Source organism: Anopheles ziemanni, chromosome 3 (genome assembly GCF_943734765.1).
Source record: "Anopheles ziemanni chromosome 3, idAnoZiCoDA_A2_x.2, whole genome shotgun sequence".
Classification (NCBI taxonomy): domain Eukaryota; kingdom Metazoa; phylum Arthropoda; class Insecta; order Diptera; family Culicidae; genus Anopheles; species Anopheles ziemanni.
In genome coordinates, this window is record NC_080706.1 from 15,506,167 (window position 1) to 15,528,105 (window position 21,939).

The 21,939-nt window shown below is 47.6% G+C and overlaps 1 protein-coding gene across 1 annotated transcript; it reads left to right on the forward strand.

Annotated features, from left to right (window-relative positions):
* The first annotated feature begins 651 nt into the window (after positions 1-651).
* On the forward strand, positions 652-20,050 carry LOC131284199 (uncharacterized). Its single transcript, XM_058313054.1, has 9 exons — positions 652-2,246; positions 8,139-8,464; positions 12,435-12,586; positions 14,865-14,972; positions 16,507-16,633; positions 16,706-17,001; positions 17,077-17,329; positions 18,134-19,279; positions 19,343-20,050. The coding sequence occupies exons 1-9, from the start codon at positions 716-718 to the stop codon at positions 19,919-19,921; spliced, it is 4,518 nt and encodes a 1,505-aa protein (XP_058169037.1). The 5' UTR covers positions 652-715; the 3' UTR covers positions 19,922-20,050.
* The last annotated feature ends 1,889 nt before the right edge of the window (positions 20,051-21,939 follow it).

Consider the following 21,939-nt stretch of genomic DNA (forward strand, 5'->3'; position numbering starts at 1 on the left):
GAGGCTACGTCGATATCGGCCTGTCCGTCTGAAATATCGCAAGAAGGGTTTCAATGGAGCTGGACGGGAATGTGAGTGTGAGAAGGGTGATGTGCGGGGCAGGTCACTGTATAAGTTTCGAGTTATTCGAACGATGGCAACAGGTTTTAGAAAAGTTTCCTTCCTCCGAAAGCGAGGAAAGGATTGAGAAGGAAAACCCTGCTGGCGAAGGGGGTGGAGAGGGAAAAACCTGGGTAAGGGGCATTAGTTATGAAGGATTGCTTCCATTTTGCTAACTGAAGAAGAGCTGTAAAGATAATTAGGACGCCACGGGTTATCGTCCGGGTCGCAATGAGTATTTCATAATTAGTGGGAACTTTTGCCAAGGATGAGAAAGGTTCGATACTGTGAGCTGTCGAGAGGAATATGAGACTGTAGCTTTTAACACCAAACGGCATCGTAAGGTTCTTTTGTAATTACTTCGAATCGTTCAATACATTCTGATTTGTTCATTTTCTCATTAATGTTTTCGTTCTTTTCTGACTCTTCTTGCAGACTTCGAATTAACATCCTTGAAGTCCACTAGCGATCGAGCGTGAGAGTTTTAATGACTTCAACTTCCGCAAACCACAAACGAAACTTGAGACCTCGCCTGAAGCCAGTGGCGTCCGAGGGAACGAAGTAAGGCAGCAACAACTATTCCGCTGGCGGCAACGGACGCGTAACGAGCCCTCGAATGTACCATAAGGACGGAACCGTAGATGTGAAGCTATTAGCCGACCTTGGGTACATAGCCGACCGTCTCCGGAATCTCGAGCAGAAGTGGGATCTCACCGAGCTGAAGGATCTGCACCGGCGCATCGTGCTAAAGTTGGACGATCCGCCCACGAGCGTACTGCGCTTACGTCCGACCCTTGCCGCTCAGACGCCAACACGATCGGCACCGCCGCCCACGGTTCCACCGGGGTCGCCGGACCAGCTGCAGCGGGAAGAACCAGAGCCGGACTCCAATCAGTTGCCCGAGGAACTATCACCCGGGACTTCGCTCGAGGAGGTATCGTCGGTGGCGGACGAATGTTGGGCCCGATCGGTCGTCTCGGAGGGCACCGGTGGCAGTGATGAGCGGCAGGACCAGCAGCAGCCACTTCCAGCAGATCACGCCAACGACGACCGGACCGAATTCAGTGATGCCAACGAGCGGGTCCGCAAACTAGATCGGTTGGAAAATCTGGTCATCGCGTTCTATCGCACCTGTGGACGCGGTGAATCGGGACGTGCGCGAGCACACACGCGAAGCAAATCTCACAGCCCCGGTGGACAAGGGGATCCAAGGGAGGAGGATTCGAGAGTGAAGAAGTTTAAGAAGAAAAAAACGAGATCGAAGCGTAACGACGAGAGGTCGGTAGCGCTGGACACGGAAGAGCAACAGCAGGGCGGCCAGTGGCAACCACCGGCCGATCGGGAACGTACTATGAACCAAGGCACCGACCTGGATCAGCAGCAGCAGGATCTTCTCCCGAGTGCAGCATCGACGGTGTCCGACTGCGCGCTACTTCTTCCCACCAACGACGATCCGGCGGCGGTGGAGCCAGCTCTTCCCACGAACCAACAGCCGCCACAGAACATACCATCCGCGGTTCCCTCACAACCGCTGCGATCGATTTACGACGGCGCGGAAGAGGGATTGGCCGCAGCCGATCGGGAGCAGTCGCTCGACGAGGAGGAGGATACGGTAACGCTGACCACGGAAACGAGCAGTGAATGCTGCAGCCAGCAGACGGTCGTGGCAACGGGGCAAGACGACGACGAAGCGGTCCGACCCGATTCACCGGCAAGGCCCCAACGAGCCGGTGCCATCGGGCGCGGGTGCTTCGCAAGGACCGGAATCGGTAGTGACACCTCCAGCGCCAGCGAAGACGAACACGAGGGCGTCAGTGGGTCCTCCGATGAAGACAGCGGCGATCAAGGCGAGGAGAATGGTGCTACCGTACGCAAGGAGAAACTATTGGCTGGACTGAACGGTTCCGATCAACCGACAGGGTCACCAACGACGCGGCGGTGTTCGGGCGCGGAGGGTGAACCGGCAGGCTGTGATCATAGCAAACGGCTGCGAAGGCGAATCTCGGAACTGACGAACAACTTCTGCACGCCGAAGCAGTTCCAGCAGATGTACGATAACCTGGACAACATCACTGACAACGACCTGAAGCTGCTGATTAAGGAACTGAAGAGGAAGATTGAATTTGCCGAAAGGATGAACTGGCTGTGTAAGTATGCCATAGAAGCCTAGTTGAATCTATCTGGAATGGATACTTCATCTGGGATCTGAGATTGGGATCTGAATCCAGATATAGATGTTCACACTAATCCTGAGTGATTTAAATCCCATGTTAACTGACATGTTTGGAATCCGGATATAGGATCTTTCGGCACCCGGATCTGTTTCCTGTCTTCTGTCATAGGACTTCGGAGCAATTTGGGTGGACATCGGAGATGGATCCGGATTGATTCAATAGAATCCCTAAAACGCCGCACTCAGACGTATTACGACTTCATCTGAATTGGATATTGAATCTAGGATCTACAATGAGTATCAGGATCTGGAACCTGTATTTAGATTCTGTTGGAATTCTGTTGCAAAGCCCATATTCAGATCTCTTAGATTCCAAATGTACCATCTTTGAAGGCCGAAAATAGGATTCATTGGGTCCCGGATTTGTCTCGTTGGTGTTGATCTGGAGCAGTTCCGGAAGAAGGTGGATCCGGATTGGCTGGATCGAATCCCTAAAATGGCACACCCAGACTTATAAAAACTATCAGATCATTTTAATTTTGTGGCGAGGATGTCATTAGAGAAACCCTTGTCCTTTACTCCAGATTGTTCATGTTTCCCCTAATTACTTCCACAAACCACTCCTTAATCCTTACGTCATAATGAGTTTCGAAGGGGTTGTAGCAGCGAAGGGTTTGTCATGATTCGCCTAATTACCTACTTGACCCAGTTCGTCGAAATCTGATAGGTTGCCGGTGTGTAATTAATTGAAAATCCGTCCGTGTGTGCGAGGTTTAACACTTGGAGGGTAGCCCTAACAAGGCGTTCCGTAGAAGACATAAGGAAGATCTCAGTTTCAAACGTTAATTTTCGTTTGGGTACTTTTTAAGCCAAATCATGTCAATTTTCATCCAATTTAACAACACCTTGTAAAAAGTACCCCAAATGGTCCTTTAAGTACCTGACTGTATTCAAGTCTCACTCGGGAAAAATAAATCCATCCCAAGTATGAACAAAAACTCCCGTTATAAGCTATCAATTGTTTTGCTCAAAATGGGACGTTTTGCTAACGGAACACCCGTAGTATTCTAGCATTCGTCTCGACAATCGGTGGCCTCGTTCCAATTTTCGTTAGGTTAAATTTTAAGAGCCACTTTAACGTCATACAATTTCAATAAAATTGTGAGTAAAACGTTAACCATCTTCTCACAAACAAAAGGCGGAAGGTAACCTCGTAAACGGCATGCTGGCCGTCGTTCGGCCCGTCGTGCATCCCCTGCTTGTGTACATTCCCATGGGGCATGGGAAAACCTGGTCGGAGTGGTGTTCGGTTTGTGCGTTTTCCACAACTTTTCTTCTCGCGTCCTTTCTGGCGTCCTCATAGTAAACTGCTTCATGGAATGGCATAGCGAAATGGATATGAAGTGCTTATAACCTTCCACCTTACGCTGGATCGTGGCGTTTCTTTGTTGTATGTTCTTTCCTTTGTCGAGAAAGTCTGCAGTGAGCCAAAAATCAAATAAAATTACTTTATTGCTCGTACCATAATTGAAGGACGGCGCGTTTCTAGAGGACAACGCATTGTAGAAGCAAAAGAAACGAATTCCAACAAGCTTCCTTTCTGTGACACCCGGTCCCCTACCCGGAACCAACCATCGGTAAACGATCGGATAAATGATCCGGTTCCTGGGACAAATTTTCCCCAAATCCTCCCCCGCAAGAGGTTTTCGCCCGCAACCGCATTCTTCGCATTGTTAATGGGTCGTTTCACATTTCCAATTGGTTCCGGAGCCAAATTGGCACCCCTCTCCGATATGGTCGGGACAGGTAAAAGGGAAGCCGCTGGAAGAGGGTGGTAGATCTGAACTTTTGGGTCATAAGCACAGATTTTCGGATTCCAAACCCGCCGAGACATGGGTTCGATTCGTCGAAGTTTATTTCGTGGTATAGAAATTTGTTGCCAACGGTTGCGGTGCAGATACGTTTCGGTAAAGGCGTCCCTTTTTTTCGTTTGGAGAAAACAGCTGCTTGTAATAAAGCTTGTTAATGTTTTGGGCATTTTTTTCCCAACGTTTCGCCATCGGACCATGATTAGGGAATGGCTGCAACCCATCCAATTTTATGAACGCTAAGCGTTATGTAAAGTTTTTCGTTTTCAGAATTCGGTGGCTGTTTGCATCCTTTGCAATTTGCTACGATGGAATTATTTAAGAGCGATAAGGTGTAGCTCCCTACGGCCTCCCTGTAAGTAACGAATAGATTGTCTATATCTTTCGAATATCGATGCTTCTTTCTCCGGAATTTCCTGATCGATTCGGGTTGCACCTGACCCTTTGGAACCATTTTCAACTGTCACAGTAAAACACCGACGGTTCGAAGGTTCTAGCGTCGGCGTGATGTATTGAATGGCAACATTGTTCTACATTCCGCCATTGAAAGTCCACCCACGACCATCCAGATCCTGGCCGAAGCAGAAAGTAACGATGGATAGCAACGGAGTTAAAGCCACACACACACACACACACAGGCGACCTCCACGTGCTCGATAACAAACCAATCCCACGTAGAATTGTAATCAATCTTCCCCGGGAGTGTTCCCCCGTTACTGCATGGGGAATTGTGGGCCACCGGGTGTTGTGCGTCTAGAAATAGGACCCTCGGGCGGGTGACTGATGGAGACGGGTGTCGTCTTACGGCTCGGGCGGAATCCAAACGTATTTTTCTATCAAACGAACAACAACTGCATACCAACTCACCAGATGGAGCCACCAACGAAACGCGAGGATATTTTGATGCAAAGCACCGTGTGAGAAAAAACTAAGAGAATGTGGATACTAAAAGGATAATTGGTAGCAAAAGCTCTTTTCCCCCCCCCCTTTTTCTCACGCCATTTTCTTCCCTTATCGTCGCTGCCACAAAAGGGCTCAACGTTGTAAACGCACAAGCCCGGTTCGATTCGGCCCTACGTTCCTTGAAGATTGATGGTTTGACAGTTGAAAGCGCAGATAACGGTCGAACAAGAAGCCGGCAGGTCTTTTACCTGCGCCCGAACAAACGCCGTGTTCGGTGATGAAGAAAATAATTCGAGCGAGTTTGATAAAGCCAAAAAAAAAAAAGAAATTGATATCCTTCCACCGGCCCCGAGATAGCAGAAACCTCCGGCTGGAAAGGATGGATGAATCGCCGTTCGTTACGTTCATCAACCTTGTAAATTTGGCACGGGATAAATGATGGCTTCTTGCCATGGCATAATGGGCGTGGGTTTGGGAAAAAAAAAATTGCGATACGCCATCGATCTCGGGTCGAAAACTTAAAAGCTGACCTTACGGTTTTTTTCATTTCCACCATGAATGGCAAGCACACGAATGTTGAGTAGCATCCTCAATTGAATCGTACCCAACAAATGATATACTGGATAAAGAACCTTTGCTAAACCCGTTTCGTTGCGTATGGCGTAGCATCATCTCATTAAATCGGTTTCCATTTCTCTCTGGTCCGTCATGGACATATCAGTCATTTCTTTCTTTTTATAGACACATTTCTCGTTCTCATCGTAGAACGACGATCGTTTGGTATTTGTACATACTACTTTTTTATGTCGACATGAAAATCCTTCGTTCTCATAATATTATTGTCATTGTTTTAGATACTCTTTTTAGGTTGAGGTCCACATCCTCCTGTTAGTTGTCTCTAAATGCCCAAGTTGTGATGCTCTGAAGCCAATTTTTATCAGCACCATAGCTTAAAAAGAATCCATCCCCTTTTTTAGGCTACAAAACTAGTAGAGACCATGCACGATGCATTGTTCCATCGTGAATGTCACAATTATAGCTCGACATTGGACACATTCCCTTTTTATCTTTTTGAAACAAACCAACCTATCTATGATACGCCACTCTGAAATAACCTGGTATTTTTTTGGACAATTTACACGCATCGCTGCTCGGGGTTGTCGCGTTTGTGTCCATAAGTTCAAACATTTCATGACACATTCGGCTCCAGTCGGCGGGATCCAATAAAACTGTACTCGGATTGTCCTAGTTGCCATATTTCGTCGGATGATTCAATTTTTCATGGCCCTTTTTTGCCCGCTCGAGGCTCTCTATTGTTTCACCACTGGCCAAAGCACGGCCGGCAATTCGGCACTACTCGCACGAGACACGTATCGATCCGCTTTTATCCGGAAAAATGGTCCACCACTTCCACGGTCGAATGGGATGCATTGTTCGAGAGGCGGTTATACTTTTCCACATTGTCATCGAGTTCGGGTGGAAGGCCTCTGCTACTCTTTCCCTCTCTTCCTACAACCCGGGAGGGATTGAGTTTAGTACCATGGAGTTTCCCCCCTGAAGGTTACGGGAGATCCAAGCCGGGCCCCGACATCAATATTCAATCATTGTGCGCATAAAACGCACCCTCGATCCTCGATGGCCTTATTCATTTCGGTCAGGGGGATAGTGCTGTTCCGATCCGTGATGAAGCCGTCCTCCACTTTGTGCGACGGAAATCCCATTCCCATGACCCATTCTAGAACGTCATTGGGTCGAAGCAACACACACACACACACAAAGACAGGCCGAATCCTTTGTTACAGGTAGAATCTGGCTGTGATACAAAATTACCTCATCGCAGTCGCTTTTCCACGCTGCCCTATTTTCTTTTACCATTCTGTTCCCTCGATCTCAACCTTTTCACCATTCTATACAAATCTGCCTGACGCTCCTTGAAAAAGGAATGTTTCAATTTAATTCAGTTCAGTTCCGTGTGTGGCACAACAAATGTACAGAGAAAAATACAAAAGAGTCTAGGATCTAGAAGGAAGATGCTTTAGTTCGGACAATAATGGCCAATATAAAGTCTTGAGATGCATGGTGGAAACCATTTTCTGTTTCTTTTTTCTTATTGATCTGAATATTGTAGAAGCACAAGAAATAGCCAAGGAGTTGTGAAAATCACTAGATGAAAATTTTCCTATGAAATGCTTGGAGAATTGATAGATTTCCACATTTTATTTTTCAGTTGATTTTCAAACGTGTCCATCCATTCATTCTATAAACCCTTCTGATGATGCCTTTTCCATCCCTGAAAACAACCCAAGAATTGTAAAAACCGGTTAGTAAAATCCCCTTACAGTTTCTAAGAAAATCAGTCTGTCCGTGTCGTTTGGTTTGACATCGGAAATTTCCACTCAATACCGCTGGGCCAGGTGCCGATTTTCTTTTCCCAAGTTTAACTTCTCGCCACCGAGGGAGGGGCGGAAAACTTTGACCGCGGACGACAGTTTCGACGTCCCATGGAACTCTCCCGCCACATCTGGCCGGATGGGAGTATTTTCTGTGCATACATTTTTCATTTCCGCCCCGTTCACACCGAATGCTAGTGCTCCTTCGTTCCTCCTTCCAAAGCTTGATACGGAACGGTCTCGTATTTCTTCCCATCGAGCGCGCGGAACATCATCCCCGAGTAAGTCGCTCGAACTGCATGGGACATTCCGTTTCGCTGATGCGCTTATGTCGCGGTTTTCTGTGTGGTTCTTGGGAAAGTGGGAAAAACATCTTTCGCCTCGGAAAAGCGAGGAATGGCTCCGGCATGATGACGTTTCCATTAACTCTGATGGATACACTGAATGAAAGGAAAACTAGGCCAACTCGAAACCGGGGACGTGACTCGATGCAAGCAGGCGGAAGGAGAAGTTAAAAGTTTTCCCGCAAAACATATTTCCCCGATCGGGGATGTATTGAACACGCCAACGGCCACGGTACACTTTTCCCTCTCCATTTATAATCCTGTTGGTGGTGGTGTTGTTTATGAGATTTTTGTTCTTCACGTCAGTTAAAATAAATAGCTTTTTTTCTTACCGCTCCTTTCTCCCTCCTCCGTACGGCAGGTTTATCGAGCCGACCGCGCGGTCCACCCCATCGGAAAACTAGCCTACCAAAGCACACGGACGTGAAGAAGCGCTTCCTGGAGACGTGCGACCGGACGCTGCCGGACGAGGTGAAGAACGCCCTGCGGCTGCCGGCCTTCGATTCGTACGAATGGGAGGACTGGGACGTGATCCACCTGATGCAGACGATGTTCGTCGAGCTGAATCTGCTCGAGAAGTTCAACATACCGATCGAGACGCTGCGCGAGTGGCTGTACGAGGTCTACAAGCACTACAACGACGTACCGTTCCACAACTACCGGCACTGCTTCTGCGTTGCCCAGATGGTATGTAATGAGGAGGGGGAGGGAGAGAAGGAGGGAGGGCAGTTCACTTTAACTAATCAGATTTCCCATTTCAACTTTTCCCGGGGGTTGGAAGTTGTAATGCGCCTTCTTGCCGCCAGGTTACGAATGCTTTTATGTGATATGCAATCTACTTCTTCCAAGAACAACGTACCTTTTTGATGTGTTAATCAACTACACAGAAGATGCGTTTTATTGCAGCGCAATATACCTTCAGGAGAAGTTTGAATAAATTTCATCAGAATGATTGCTTTTGTTTGTACTCCTAGAGTCACATTAAATATGCATGCTGTGAAATTAAAATGATTTCCTGGAAACGAATGAACCGTAATAAACTGCATGCCTTTACCAATAAATGAGGAAAATGTGGCAAGAGCTAAGGAATTCTACATCACCGTTTTAATTTAACATTCAAAAATCCTTTTTTATCTTAGTTTTGCTTCCACTCACAACGTTAACTGTCACATTTTTCTCTTGAAGTGCATTCTAAATTCCCCCCCTCTTTGATTGTCCGCAATTTGCTTGCATACCCATCGGAAATGGCGATAGAATTAAATAGCGCCAATGTTATTCCCTTATAGCAAGATACCAAAAAGTGGCACCTGAAGCGATGCGGTTCTCATTTTCCCGTTCCCTCCGCCAGTCGCCGAAATCACGACCCGGGAATTTAATTTCACGAAGAAATGCTGCACATTTTGGAAACATGAATTTCATTTGCATACAGATGAAGAACGGAGCGAACGGATGATGCCACACGGCAAAAGGGACCTCAGGTGGAGTTCCTCCTCACCGAGCAGGGTGGCTTCCCGGTCGCCGGCTGGAAAACCTGGTGTAATACGGGTGTCGTGAGAATTATCTCATTAGCATTGGCTCCGACCGACGATGGCGCAGTTTAAGCAGTCCACTTATTTCCTCCAACCTTCACCGAGGCGCGAGTATTTGTTTGCCCGGCGTGAATACTCGGTGCTGCAACCAAGTAGGGTAAATAATTGCGTTTTCGCTCTTCGGCAAAGGTTGGCATTTTTCGTCGCTGGTGTCCACCAAAGGAAATTCATCGTCTTTCTCTACCCACTCGAGCTAATAACGCTCGTACGCGAAACGGAACGGCTCAAGTGGCAATCAAATCTGGAATACTGGATTTTCCTCATCCGTTCCACATCCGTCGACGGACACTTTTACTCGCTTCTACGCCTCACGGTGGCGTTTGGAAGTAAGAATTTAATGTCAAACGTTACTGGCTCGAGATACCAGACGAAGTTGTGTTGTAGTTTCCCGCATCAAGAAAATACGTTCACTTTTGCGCAACTTTGTCACTTGTACCTCTCAATGATAAGACTTGGATCAATTAGTCTTAAAAGAAAATTGATTCACGAATGCTTTTTATGGTAAAGATGTTAAAACCCTGCACTGCATCAAATCAAATCGCCCTAAGTGCCATTTCCTGTGCACTCGGAAAGTCTCGTCCGTTCGCTTCCTGTCATCAAAATGCAAAATCTGAATGACGGACACTCATCTAGCGTCCCTTAAATGCAATCGAACGCCGGTTGCGTGGCCGGCCACGACAATGCACCGTCAGCGTAACAATGGGAAAAATGGCATCCATCCGTTCCAGTTGATCGCTCAATCTATCACACCGGTGCACACGGAGAGCAGCATCGTGACCGAGCGCCATCGGGTTGTTTTTTTTTCGGCTCGTCCTCCTTCGACGTTCGCGTCCGTAGGACATCGCAGGTGGTTCCGAACGCAGGAATGGAATACACTTGGCCGAAGGGTGATGAATAGACATAAATAAATTGAAGTCTTCCTTCGGCGGGAATGGACAGAGGGAACGCTAGCGCAGCAAAATAGTTTGCCTCAAATGGACTGAAGCAGAATACTGGCCAAGGGAAGATGGTAGAGAGTGTGCATTCGCAATCGAAATGTGTGTTGTATTATCATAATTCATACTTTCCCTAGTAGTATGCGAAACATGTGTTGATCCTTTCTCGGGATGCACTTTCACAAAACGCAATAAATCTGGTCTTCCCTTGGAATTGATGCCCTCCAAGATCCAGGGTGTCCGTTCTGGACGTACCACTTTCACAGAATCCCATTATGGCAGGGTGAGTTTTGATGGACTTGTCTGTTACACACATTGTCATGCAGTTCTTCTGCGCCGAGGACCGGCTTACCATTTCGATAATGGTGGCGCTGAACTCTAAAGAATACACCCGGTGTCTATCCGCCTCAAAAACTGCACCCACGGTATGTAGATGTCCAGCATATCATGCCACTGTAACAAGAGTTCCAACCCCGGACGAGAACGATGACGCACCGTGAGCACGTTGAAAGTATCAGACGTAAGCCGAACGTGACCCAACTTTTTGAGCAAGAAGCTTGAAACTGCCAACGTTCCGAAGAACCTTTCAAATCTGAGTCATTTCCATTCAGTCCGACCTTGCAGCGATGGTCTATTGCAATCTTCCGGTTCAGAATTTGACTCTGCAACGCAACGTACCTTCCCATCCCATCCATTGCCATTTTGGCCTCCCGGGAAGCTTGACGCGAACTATGAACTACGAGATGCTCCAACCCCGTCCCGTGTTGTAACTAACGCACGCGGGGAAATCGACTCTGATTAATGAGTTCCATAGAGCTAAGATGACGGACCATCCAAGCTGCAATGGTGATGCATCCGCTATTACTTCCGCATATGGGTGGGAGGAAAGGGGGTCGGGTGGGTTGAATAGGGAAACTCGTGGGCCGCTAAATCATTTGGAGCTGGTTGCCGTTTCGCGATAGTGCAAACATATGTCGTACTAAATGAAATTTATGGTACACCGGCGCATCCTACCTCGCTAATTGTGGCTCCATTGTGGAAGGCCGGATGTGTGTGTGTGTTGCTGGAATCCAGACAGCATCTTCGTTCGTTTGGAATTAGTATCCTACATAACGGATGGTGGAAGCCATTACTCATGTTTAGCGCAACTCATATTGTACCTTTCCCGGTCGTACGAATGCAGGTTTCGTTCGCCCTGCCATAGAGCTTTTAAATGTTGCGGACTTCATTTTTTTGTCTTTTTGCTGCTTCGGGGGTGTTGTATTCAAAGGAGCAAAGATTTGGTTTATTTGTTTAAACATTTATTAGACTTTTTCCACGCCGTGCAAACATTTTCTACTCATCCTCCGCTGGAGGATCCTCGGCGGGTTCTTCCTGGCTGAAGCCTCCTTCGTTCACGGCCTCACTGACACAGGAATTGTCCCACGAGTCCGAGTCCTCATCGACGACCGAAGGCCGCTGGCTAGTCGTAACCTCTCGCATCTCTCCATCGTCATCATCCACCAGGCGCTTGAGGTATGCCATCTCGCTTCTGCTCAGCGGACCGATGTGTAGCCGCTGGTCGAAGTAGGGCACCGGAACATGGGCTGTTCGTACCGGAACAAACACGTTCGATTAGTATCGATGGCAAGAGGCTGGTAGTACAGATTCCTACTGACCTGCTGAAACTCCCGAAAGCAGGAGTGTTCCACTGAAGATCGCCAGCAGGAGCAACAATGCGAAATACTTCATCCCGTCGACCGATTGCTTCGAATTGCCCAAAACGTCTGTTGAGAAACCGATGGTACCCAAACGCTTTTATAGGAGACCCCCGAAGCAGTTCCTTGGAAGCACCCACAATGGGGTGATTTTCTCTGATTATGAATGGCAATTTGGGCTCATGCTTCATGGCGCCTGTGTTCCAGAACGTAATCAAGCGTCGGATCATTACCCATCCGGTGGTCATCACCACCAGGAGCGGAAGTCATAGCGGATAGAACACACTTGCAATTACATGCACGCCATGTGAGCTTTCTGCTTTCAGTGACGAATATCTTCGAGCGGCTGACGTCTTCGTCTATTCAATGTCTCAGTTGTCTGGCAAGCTTTGCCCGTGACTTATATCCTACTCCCCTTCATCTCCTCTACTTTCAGATGTACGCCATCACCTGGCACACGAACTTGGTTCAGCGGTTGGGCGAACTGGAGGTACTGGTCCTGCTGGTGGCCTGCATCTGTCACGATCTGGACCATCCTGGATACAACAATATCTACCAGATTAACGCACGAACCGAGCTAGCACTAAGGTAGGTCCAACTACTCAGCGAGTAACACCACAAAACCGCTCGCGTGCGTTGCGGCAAGTTTCGTCTGGCAATGGCATTTTGGCAGATTTTGGCAGCGATGATTAATCAATTACGGCACCCGGAACGTCTGGATCGGGCAACACGCAGTCCTGGGAAGGCTTTCAATGGACCTCATTAGCTGACTCGTGCATGCTCATGACACAGTTTGATCCGGTAGTTTTGTCAAATTATTCCACCAAAATGGATGTGGTCAGTTTGTGTGGGACTTGTTCCATATATAGACCTAATGAACGCGTGGCATTTCATGAATACCAACTTGGATAGTTTTGATTTGTTGGTGTTGTATTGTGTACTTCATTACGAGTTTACTTAGTTTGATTTGATAGAATTGGGTTCATCACAGGAAACTTACTCTTAATGCTGGTAATAATGCTTTTTAAATTTGTAATATAATTTGGATGTCCAATCATCGCTTCTTCACTTTATTATATCGATTCAAAACGCTCACTGTTGGCAACACTTGCGTGAAAAATCAAAATTCTCGGTCGATCTCGTCTTTCACCACTTCTTTATGTTCAAAAGAAACTCCAAAGTTATTAGCAAACTTTAGATCCGAACACGCCCACGACTTGCGTCGCAAGTTCTCATGTTGTAAAATAAACCCAGAGGCCGATGAAAAATTTTCCTAACTTTTTCGGTATACCAAACGTCCAACAAACGCTCCCGGTCTCAGTTCGTGTAGTACACAAAAGCTCGAGTTAAAAGTTTTCGTGGTTGCCGTGCGTACCATTAAATTTTCCTACAGCCCAGCGATGGTCGGGCGCTAAATTACGGTCATTACTAAGGAAATTAAACATAAATCCTAAATTCGAAAGGAGGAGCTGTGATGGTCCACGGTGAGGGAATTTATCCCGAAATCTGTTTGAAGTTAGAAGTCACAGAGGGAACCTCCCGAATGGACTTCCATTAGCTTAATAAATTTGTCTAACGTGGATACAATCTTCCTAGTGATTGAGCAGGCAGCACAAAGTCTGGAGAATTTGTAGAATTCGTAGATTGGGTTGTTTTCCATTCAACGATATTTTTTAATCAATAGTGTAATCTAAATGTTTCTTTTTTTTTATCAAAATTCCTACAGATAATGAAGGTATTCCTACAGAATAACTTCAAAGAACCACATTCATTAAATTCCGATTCTTTGTACTACAAATTTGTTGGCATGTTTTTTCCAATTTTGTAAAGATATAATCTGATAATTCTTCTACTGAGATACTTTTTACGTCAATTCGTTTAAAAATTGATGCGCTTCTATGAAGTTATGAGCGAGAAGCTACCGAAAATAATTGATCCTTCCAGTTGATGGCCGCATTTCAAAGATAAATCGAAAGCTGAATAGTTCCCCAACGCGGGGACAAACTCAGGGATGGCACAACAACAAGTCAAATGCACAACGATAACGTGGACCGTTAAATTTAACTACCTACGGTCAATCGGGCAATGAGGTTGAGGTGAACGCATCGGTGCACCTCGGTTAACCATCCCGGCAACAATCTCCCGGCCCTTCCGCATCGATCGTTAAATATCAATACGAAAAAACACGACTAGTGGTAGCGCAAAAAAAAAACGCGCACATACAAACACTCGTTGTTGACTGCACAAATTGATTGAACCATTTGTTTGTCCAATTGGAAGGATTCATTTCATTTCCATCCGACGCCGCAGGCCACCCTGGGCTAGTGGGATCCCTCGTACCCAACGTTCCTGGGAGTCCGATGTATCCAATCCTCTATCCAGCAAAATTGTTGCCCTTTCCAGGCTGTTACGTTTCGAGTTTCCATTTTGCATTTGGCCCGTTCCGGGAATGGGTCATTCGGTTTGATCAAGGCAGCTCCGGTTGCACGATGCACGTCCTTACTCCACATTTGAATCCTTTACCGAAAACCCTTCTAACGTTGCTCACAGTGAAAAACTCGGATTGGTTCGGTTTTTGCGTACTGAACACGACAACACAACACCATGTGCAATATATCCCCTTCCACGCTGTGGAGATCACATTTATCGTTGCCATTTTTCAATGACCCAACCACTTCGTCAGTTCCCTCAACCCAAATCTGGGACCAACGGTGATTCCGGTCAGGAGGAAAACAATCCTCTGCTGTGCCAATCGTATCGTCTGCTAGTTATATGCCACACCCGACTGCTGCCGGTGCACTCCAAACACTCTTCCTTTCCCTTGATCTAACATGCTTTTTTCTACTTCTCCCCTCCATCGTTGTAGGTACAATGACATTTCACCGCTGGAAAACCATCACTGCTCGATCGCGTTCCGATTGCTGGAGCACCCGGAATGCAACATATTTCGCAACATGAGCAAGGAGATGTTCAAGTAAGTTTTGGGGATCAACTGTGGTGGGGTGGTGGTGGTGGTGGGATTTGATTTAGGATGAGGAAAATCACGGGGTACAGCAGAGAAGCAACGGATTGGAGAGTATCACCTCACGATAGCTTTATGGCGCTATTGGATGTGGAACAGTTGTTTGCTAAATTATTCCACTTGGCCAACTGGAGCAAACAAGCAGTTTGATTGGTTTGATGAACTACCTTTGGATGTATGTAGCTTTGCGTTTTGTCGTTCAGTAAACCATACATTGATTGTACATCGGATTAATTCATTCTAACCATTCAATGTCAATGGTTTTAATTTAGTGGATTGAGCTATTAGTTATCTCTTTTAAATACCGCATGGTTTACGATAGATATCGTAACTGTCGTATCATTATTAAGCGTATCCTTGAAGTAATTAGTCAAATGTAAAATTAATTGGATTATTGGATCGAGGATTGTAAAATTCGGAGTGCTAATTGGCATTCATTTTATCTACAACCACAGTTTTTTTTTCAGCGCTGTGACTTCGAAATGGTTTCGCTAATTATAGCATTTGTTTTGAAAGCAAGAGGTCTGTCGTGTGACGTTATCATGACGCTCTTTGTATCACCAGCTAAGTTTATGTAAATTCAGTCACTATCAGATATGTGCCTCAAAGATATTTGTGTTCAAAAAGCCGCAACTCCACAACACCATAGGGCGTATGGTAGTTCGCTGGAAGGGAAAATTAATTGCAACCTCATTATGCCTCAGCACACCGAGGTCAATCCGGTGAAAACTGTCTCCGGGCAAACGCAGCCCGTACTGCGCAGCTTCTGAAAGCTTCCCAAACCTTCCGCCTGCTTGGTGATGTATATACACAGTGCAGCCCCACCCCCTCTGCTTTGGTGAAGCGATCCGATGCGTACGAATCCGGTTTCGCGTCTTTCCGCCAATTCCGCAGCGGCTGCCGGGGCGTTGAAGACGAACGGATATAATTGGTGCGACATCTAATGATGATTAATTGATGGCGTCTACGCGTCGACAACGTACGGTTGGTAACCGGATCTATCGAACCCTTCCATCACTTCCACTGGTTTCCCGTCTTACCGTGCGGGATGATCGGTGCCTCGGTGTAATCGAGAGTAATTGAAAGTGAGATTGTACCTGGCACGTCCCCATGGTTGGAACGTACGGTCCCAGAGGCGACGCCACTGTATCGTTTTGACACTACGGCGACCACGAGTTCACCACGAGCTCATACTCATTAACTCTCGCGGGAGGTGGGGGAAATAATTGCACCTTCGACCGAAAGACTGAGGAACCGAGCAGTGGCAAATCGCTGCGCCAATCGTTCCGGCCGACTAAATGGCGCCAATCAGGCGTCTGTGATGGCACGATCGACGGGACGGGTCGGGACGGGGCGGGGCGGGAGAGAACGTGCAGCTGGGAGGCACCGTTTTGCATCACAATCGTGACCACTCACCCCGTGATGGATGTGATTTGTGTTGATCGATCTCCATCGTTCTCTTGTTTGTTCGATTTCTTTAACACAGGGACGTCCGCGAAGGAATTATCCGGTGCATATTGGCCACCGATATGGCCCGTCATAACGAAATCCTCACCCAGTTCCAGGAGGCTACCCCTAACTTTGACTACACCAACAAGGTTCACACCAATCTGGTAAGTCAAGTGTAAGCTGTCACCGATCAGTTCTTGAACGTACGATCACTAACACGTGCTTATTTCTTTCAGCTTTGCATGGTGCTGATCAAGGTGGCGGATATTTCGAACGAAGCCCGTCCGATGGACGTCGCAGAACCGTGGGTCGATCGGTTGCTGCTGGAGTTCTTCGCCCAGAGTGCGGCCGAAAAATCGGAGGGTCTACCGGTGACACCGTTTATGGATCCGGACAAGGTGTCCAAGCCGGGTAGTCAGGTGCGCTTCATTGGGCTGGTGTTGTTGCCACTTTTCGAAGCCCTCGGTGAGCTACTACCGGAACTGACGGATCTTATCATCACGCCGGTGCGAGTTGCCCTCGATTATTACAAGTAAATTCAACCGTAAACTCATCCCGCGAAATGGAAGTAGAACCCTCAAGCATTTTGTTTTACTGTTTGTTTCAGACGTCTCAACGATGCCGCCAACAGGACCCGCCGGTCGATCGCCGAAGCGGAAGCGGCCTCCTCCGAGAGCGGCGGCTCGCCCCAGCTGCCCCGCTCCCAGTCCGGCATCAGCGTCAAATCCCGACGTAGTATTCCCTCGCAAAAGTCCGCCTCTCGAACGTCTGTTGATGAGCCTATTTTAATTGCAGCGGAACTACACGACCTTCCGGAGGGCAGCGAAAGTGGCGACTCCGAGACGGCCACCGAAGTCGACGTAAGTGAGGTCCATGCGCACCACCACGCCCGGGTCGTCTCGTGGTGAGGTGTTGATTGCTCGAAGAAACAAAAAAAGCCAAACCACACACTCACTCTTGTTGCGTTGCGGCATCCTCTCGCATCCACGCACGGCCACTCGCCACGGTGACCAAGTGTGCCCGTTTTCTAGTGGGTGTTTTGCGTTTGCTTTCCACACCACACGATCACATCACACTTTCGTTATGGTTTTCTTCTGTTCTGTTTTGCATCCATTCTGCTGCTTTTTAGAAAAAAAATGATGGATGCGCTGGAAATTGAATCTTTCTTTCACCTTCGCATAGAGAATATTTGCCTCAGCAAAAACGCGATTAGTTTTCTCCATTTTTAGATTTTATACAGTAGTTGATCATATCAGAAAATCATCACAAAATAGCTAGGAGATGTTTGTTTCATATTCTACGATCTTGCCAAATCGTTTCCTTGCCTGGAGTAGTGGCTGTACATCACCACCATGCTTGCACTACAGTTGTGGAAAATCAGTTTGCATAATAGAAGTAGCGACGACGCGATGGAAAACACGATTACAGTTGTATTAACGTATATTTCTTTCTCTTTTCAAATGCCTACGTTACTTGTGCGACGCGGCCTACTTATTTCTTCCACCGTTCGAACCGTTCATACCGCTAACAACAACGATCGTACATCGAAACCATCTTCGGCTACTCAACGAACGAAACAATCTCATCGTATCGCGTTTAACGAAATTGGTTACACAATACTACGTCACTCATACGCTCGAAAAAATGAAACAAACGCACGCCAGGTGGCGGAAAAAACGGCCAAGTTCAAGGTTGACACGGAAAGCATCCACCGCAAACAGTCGCACCCGAACTCCCGGAAGGGTAGCCGCGAGAAGCGCCCCTCGATGATCGGTGAATACTACACCACAGGTACGCGCACCCGTGGCTCCCACGGCAACATACAGCATACTAATAATCGCACGTATTTTGGTTCGAATCGCGCCATTAGCCTAGACCAGTACAGTAACAACCGGCGCATGTCGGACGGCGTCCCGATACAGACGGTCCACTCGGATAACAGCGTGCTGTACTACCACCACCAGCGGCAGCACCGCAGTCTCGACCACGACACCATGTGCTCGTCGTCGGACAAGAGCACCAGCCTGAACAGCACGCACGAGGCCCCCGGACGGGGACACGAGGACAGCGAAAACATGAACCTCAACGTGCCTCCGAGCACCGGCAAACGGCTGGGCAAGCTGTTCGGCAGTGGAACCACGGCAGCCACCGCCGCGGCCAATCTGAAAAACAATAACGGTGGTGGTGCCGAGGGGGCCGGCAAAGGTGGTGGACCTGCGGTTGGAGTTACGCCGGCGCAGACAAGCTCCGCGGGCAAACACTTTAGCCGGATGCTCAGCTTCAATCAACAGCAAAAGCTCGACAAACTGCGCAACAACAACAACAACCAAAGCAAGAACAATAACAACAGCAACAATAACAACAACAACAACAACAACAATATTAGCAACAGTAAGAACAAAAACAGCAACCTAGTGAACAGCAGCAGCTACGCCGTGCGACAACCGAACCTAGCGGCTGGTGGTGTTGGTAACGATATGGTAACGTCGGGAGCAGCGGGAGGTCGAGTACGGCAAGAAAGTATTGGCAGTGGAGGCGGCACCACTGGTGGCGTTGGTGGCGCTGGTGGACTCGATGGGACCATTTCCGGGAGTGTCGGCGTAGCGGATGGTGGAAGCGTAGACGATCGAGGAGGAGGAGGAACATTTGGAGGCGGTGCAACGACGGGAGCTACGGGTGTTTCGTCTACGTCCGGATCGAAGTCCTTCATGTCCCGGCTACGTCAGCTAACCGGTCGGCTTAGTTTCAGCTTCGACTCGAAGGAATCGAAGAAGCTGCATCTGATCGCGTCCGGCGCGGCACATACGACAGCGGTAACGACAGCAACGACAACGACTGCGGCGACAATACCGATGAAACATGCCGATCACCAGCGATCAAAGTTGACGATCACGAAAGGCCACCTTCTGGAGGGTTCGCGTACGGTCGACATCGGTGGACCGGTCGCAATCTGTGGCGGTCCGGGTATGACGATCCAACAGCAACAGCATCAGGGAGCAGCCCTCGGTGTCGGGGGGGAATCGTTCTATTCTGGTGGGCCGGTGGTCATGAGTCAACCGAAATCCATCTCACCCATCCTGATGCAACATCGTCACAGTGAGGTGCTCGGTTTGGGCGGGGTCGGAGGCTCAGCCAGAGGACGCGCGTATAGCTTAGATGTACCGATCGGGGGACGCAACTGTTGCCGAAGTCTCTCCGGTAGTACGACCGGTGGTGGAGCCGGTTCAAGCTGTGGCGGAAGCCACAAGAGTCTCACCTTTTCGCTAAACAACAAGTCCCTGAACGAGGACAATGATGCGGGCAGTTTGGCGCTAGTTTCGACTGATCGTAAATCGAGCTCCGTGGCACCGATGCGCAACGGAACCGACCCTTCGTTGTTGCTCCTGATGGACGATCCTTCCACCTCGTCCGTGGGTGGTGGCAGCAAACCGGGTGGAGGGGAAGGAATTTGACAACAACAGCAACATCCCCAGCAGCAACATCTTTACCAACAGATACATCACACAAATTCCTCCTACGAACCATCACTACAAGGCATCCTGCTCACCTCGACCTCACTTCAAGCCGACTCACCGTCACAATCCCACCAACATCTCGGGCCGGCAGTAGTCGCATCGGGAACTCGCGGTGCTCGGCCCTCGGTCGACTCGGACCGGCGGGCACCATTTGCCGAATCCGAATCCATCTCGTCCAAGCACACGTCCGCGCTGGTGAGCTACTGGATCTGTCTCACCGAGCGGATGAGCTCACTGATCTGCAAGTGCTGCGAACGCACTCTTCCACCGGCGGAAAGTGTTTAGTGTTTACCCGGAAACCGAAACGATTTAATCTAGTTTTTGGGAAAAGAAAACCAAAATCCACTGGTAGAAAGGGAGCGATAGGGCTTTAGGTAGACGCGGCAGGTGAGTGGCTCACGTATTGGTGGTGGTGATTTGGGAAACATTTGATCCGGACAGGACCTGACCAACCCCCCTAGCCCTAGCCTCACGGCATGTTTTAGCTCACGTGGAAGCGAGGTTTGAAGTCGTAACGCAACCAAGCTTTAGCTTTTTATCTACTAGACCATCACTGTAAATATCTACGAATGTTTTGTTTGAACGATGTAGTAAATTCGAAATTATGTTTTAATCTATCATATTCAATAGTTCCTTGTTTTATTTTATTTATAAAAATACTGTTTATTTCTTTAAGTTTGTAGTAATTCTATGATCACAGTGCTTAGAGAGCCTAATGGCTGGTTTATCAATCGTTCTGCAACAATGCGCGGAGACAGTTGTGGACGGAAACAATAAATATATTGCCAAACGTTAGGACATTAGTAAAAGAATTCGACAAATGATACTATTAAAAAGATAAATATGGTTCCCATTGTACGGGATAGCGAATACGATAGACAGCAGTACATAACCTAGCGATAGCGGGACGGGCCATGGGGCAGGTAGAGGGCAGCCACCCACCCCTTCGATATTCTAGCTTCACACTACAACAAACTACAGCCCAGGAACAGATCTGCTAATGAAACATATCACTACACTTACCTTCCGATCGAACCATTACATGCGTTCCCAGTTTTTCTACCGCGATCAGTCGCGTCCCGCTTGGACGAGAACTCCCGTTTTTCTACTGACCACAATTTTACACCAACTGGAGACTGTAAACTGAACCAAAAACCCAAACTTACTGCAGCAGTAGATGAAAAGAAACTCAACTCAACGCGGTCTAGCCAAAACTGAAGGCTTTGTAAATTTAAAAACCGATCGTAGACGAGGACGGAATGTTATAGAGACAAAGCATTGTTGGCAGTGGTAGTGGCAAACCCGAATTTATACGGATGAGAAGCCAATCAGAAAGGTAAAGTTGATGGTTCATCAATTCAAGTTAAGTAGTAGGAAAGTTGCATAGGACGTTTAGCAAAGAATTCCGCAGAAAATGTGCAAACAGGATTAAAAACGCTTTGCTACAACAATCCCCTGCTGGTGCGACAAGCTCCAAGACAAATAGAACTAATCGTAATAATCAATGCGATAGATAATTCCTTTCCCTGGTTGACCGAATGCTTGTTAGCGTTACTAATCCGAGCTTCTTCTATCCTTACCGAAGACTGTATGCGAGTGCCACTGTGAGAACAAACAAGTGCATCAAACAAATCAATTAGTGCATTTCCGTATTCTTTGGCGTATCTTCATCATCCGCACTTTGTTTTCGTTTTGGTTTTACTTCTCTGTCTCTCCTACTCTCCCAAATGGAGTAACCCACAACGAACGTGGTATCGATTTTATGACACAATCGGAAAGTTGAAATTGGAAAGTTTAAAGTGCACAACATGTTGTATTAAATCACAAAGAGGATCAAACATTTAAAGAAAATTGTAAACAGTATATGAAACAAACATATATGAGGGTGATATGGAAAAGAATGAAACGAAAGACAAGAGCATGGAAAGCATAGAGAATTTGGGCGAATGCGAACG

What these genes read in the sequence shown, in the direction of transcription:
- LOC131284199 (XM_058313054.1), top strand. Translation starts at nt 716, where the DNA reads ATGTACCATAAGGACGGAACCGTAGATGTGAAGCTATTAGCCGACCTT. An exon ending in GCTTCTGCGTTGCCCAGATG is followed by an intron (nt 8,465 to 12,434) that starts GTATGTAATGAG and finishes CTCTACTTTCAG; the next exon opens with ATGTACGCCATCACCTGGCA. An exon ending in ATGAGCAAGGAGATGTTCAA is followed by an intron (nt 14,973 to 16,506) that starts GTAAGTTTTGGG and finishes TCTTTAACACAG; the next exon opens with GGACGTCCGCGAAGGAATTA.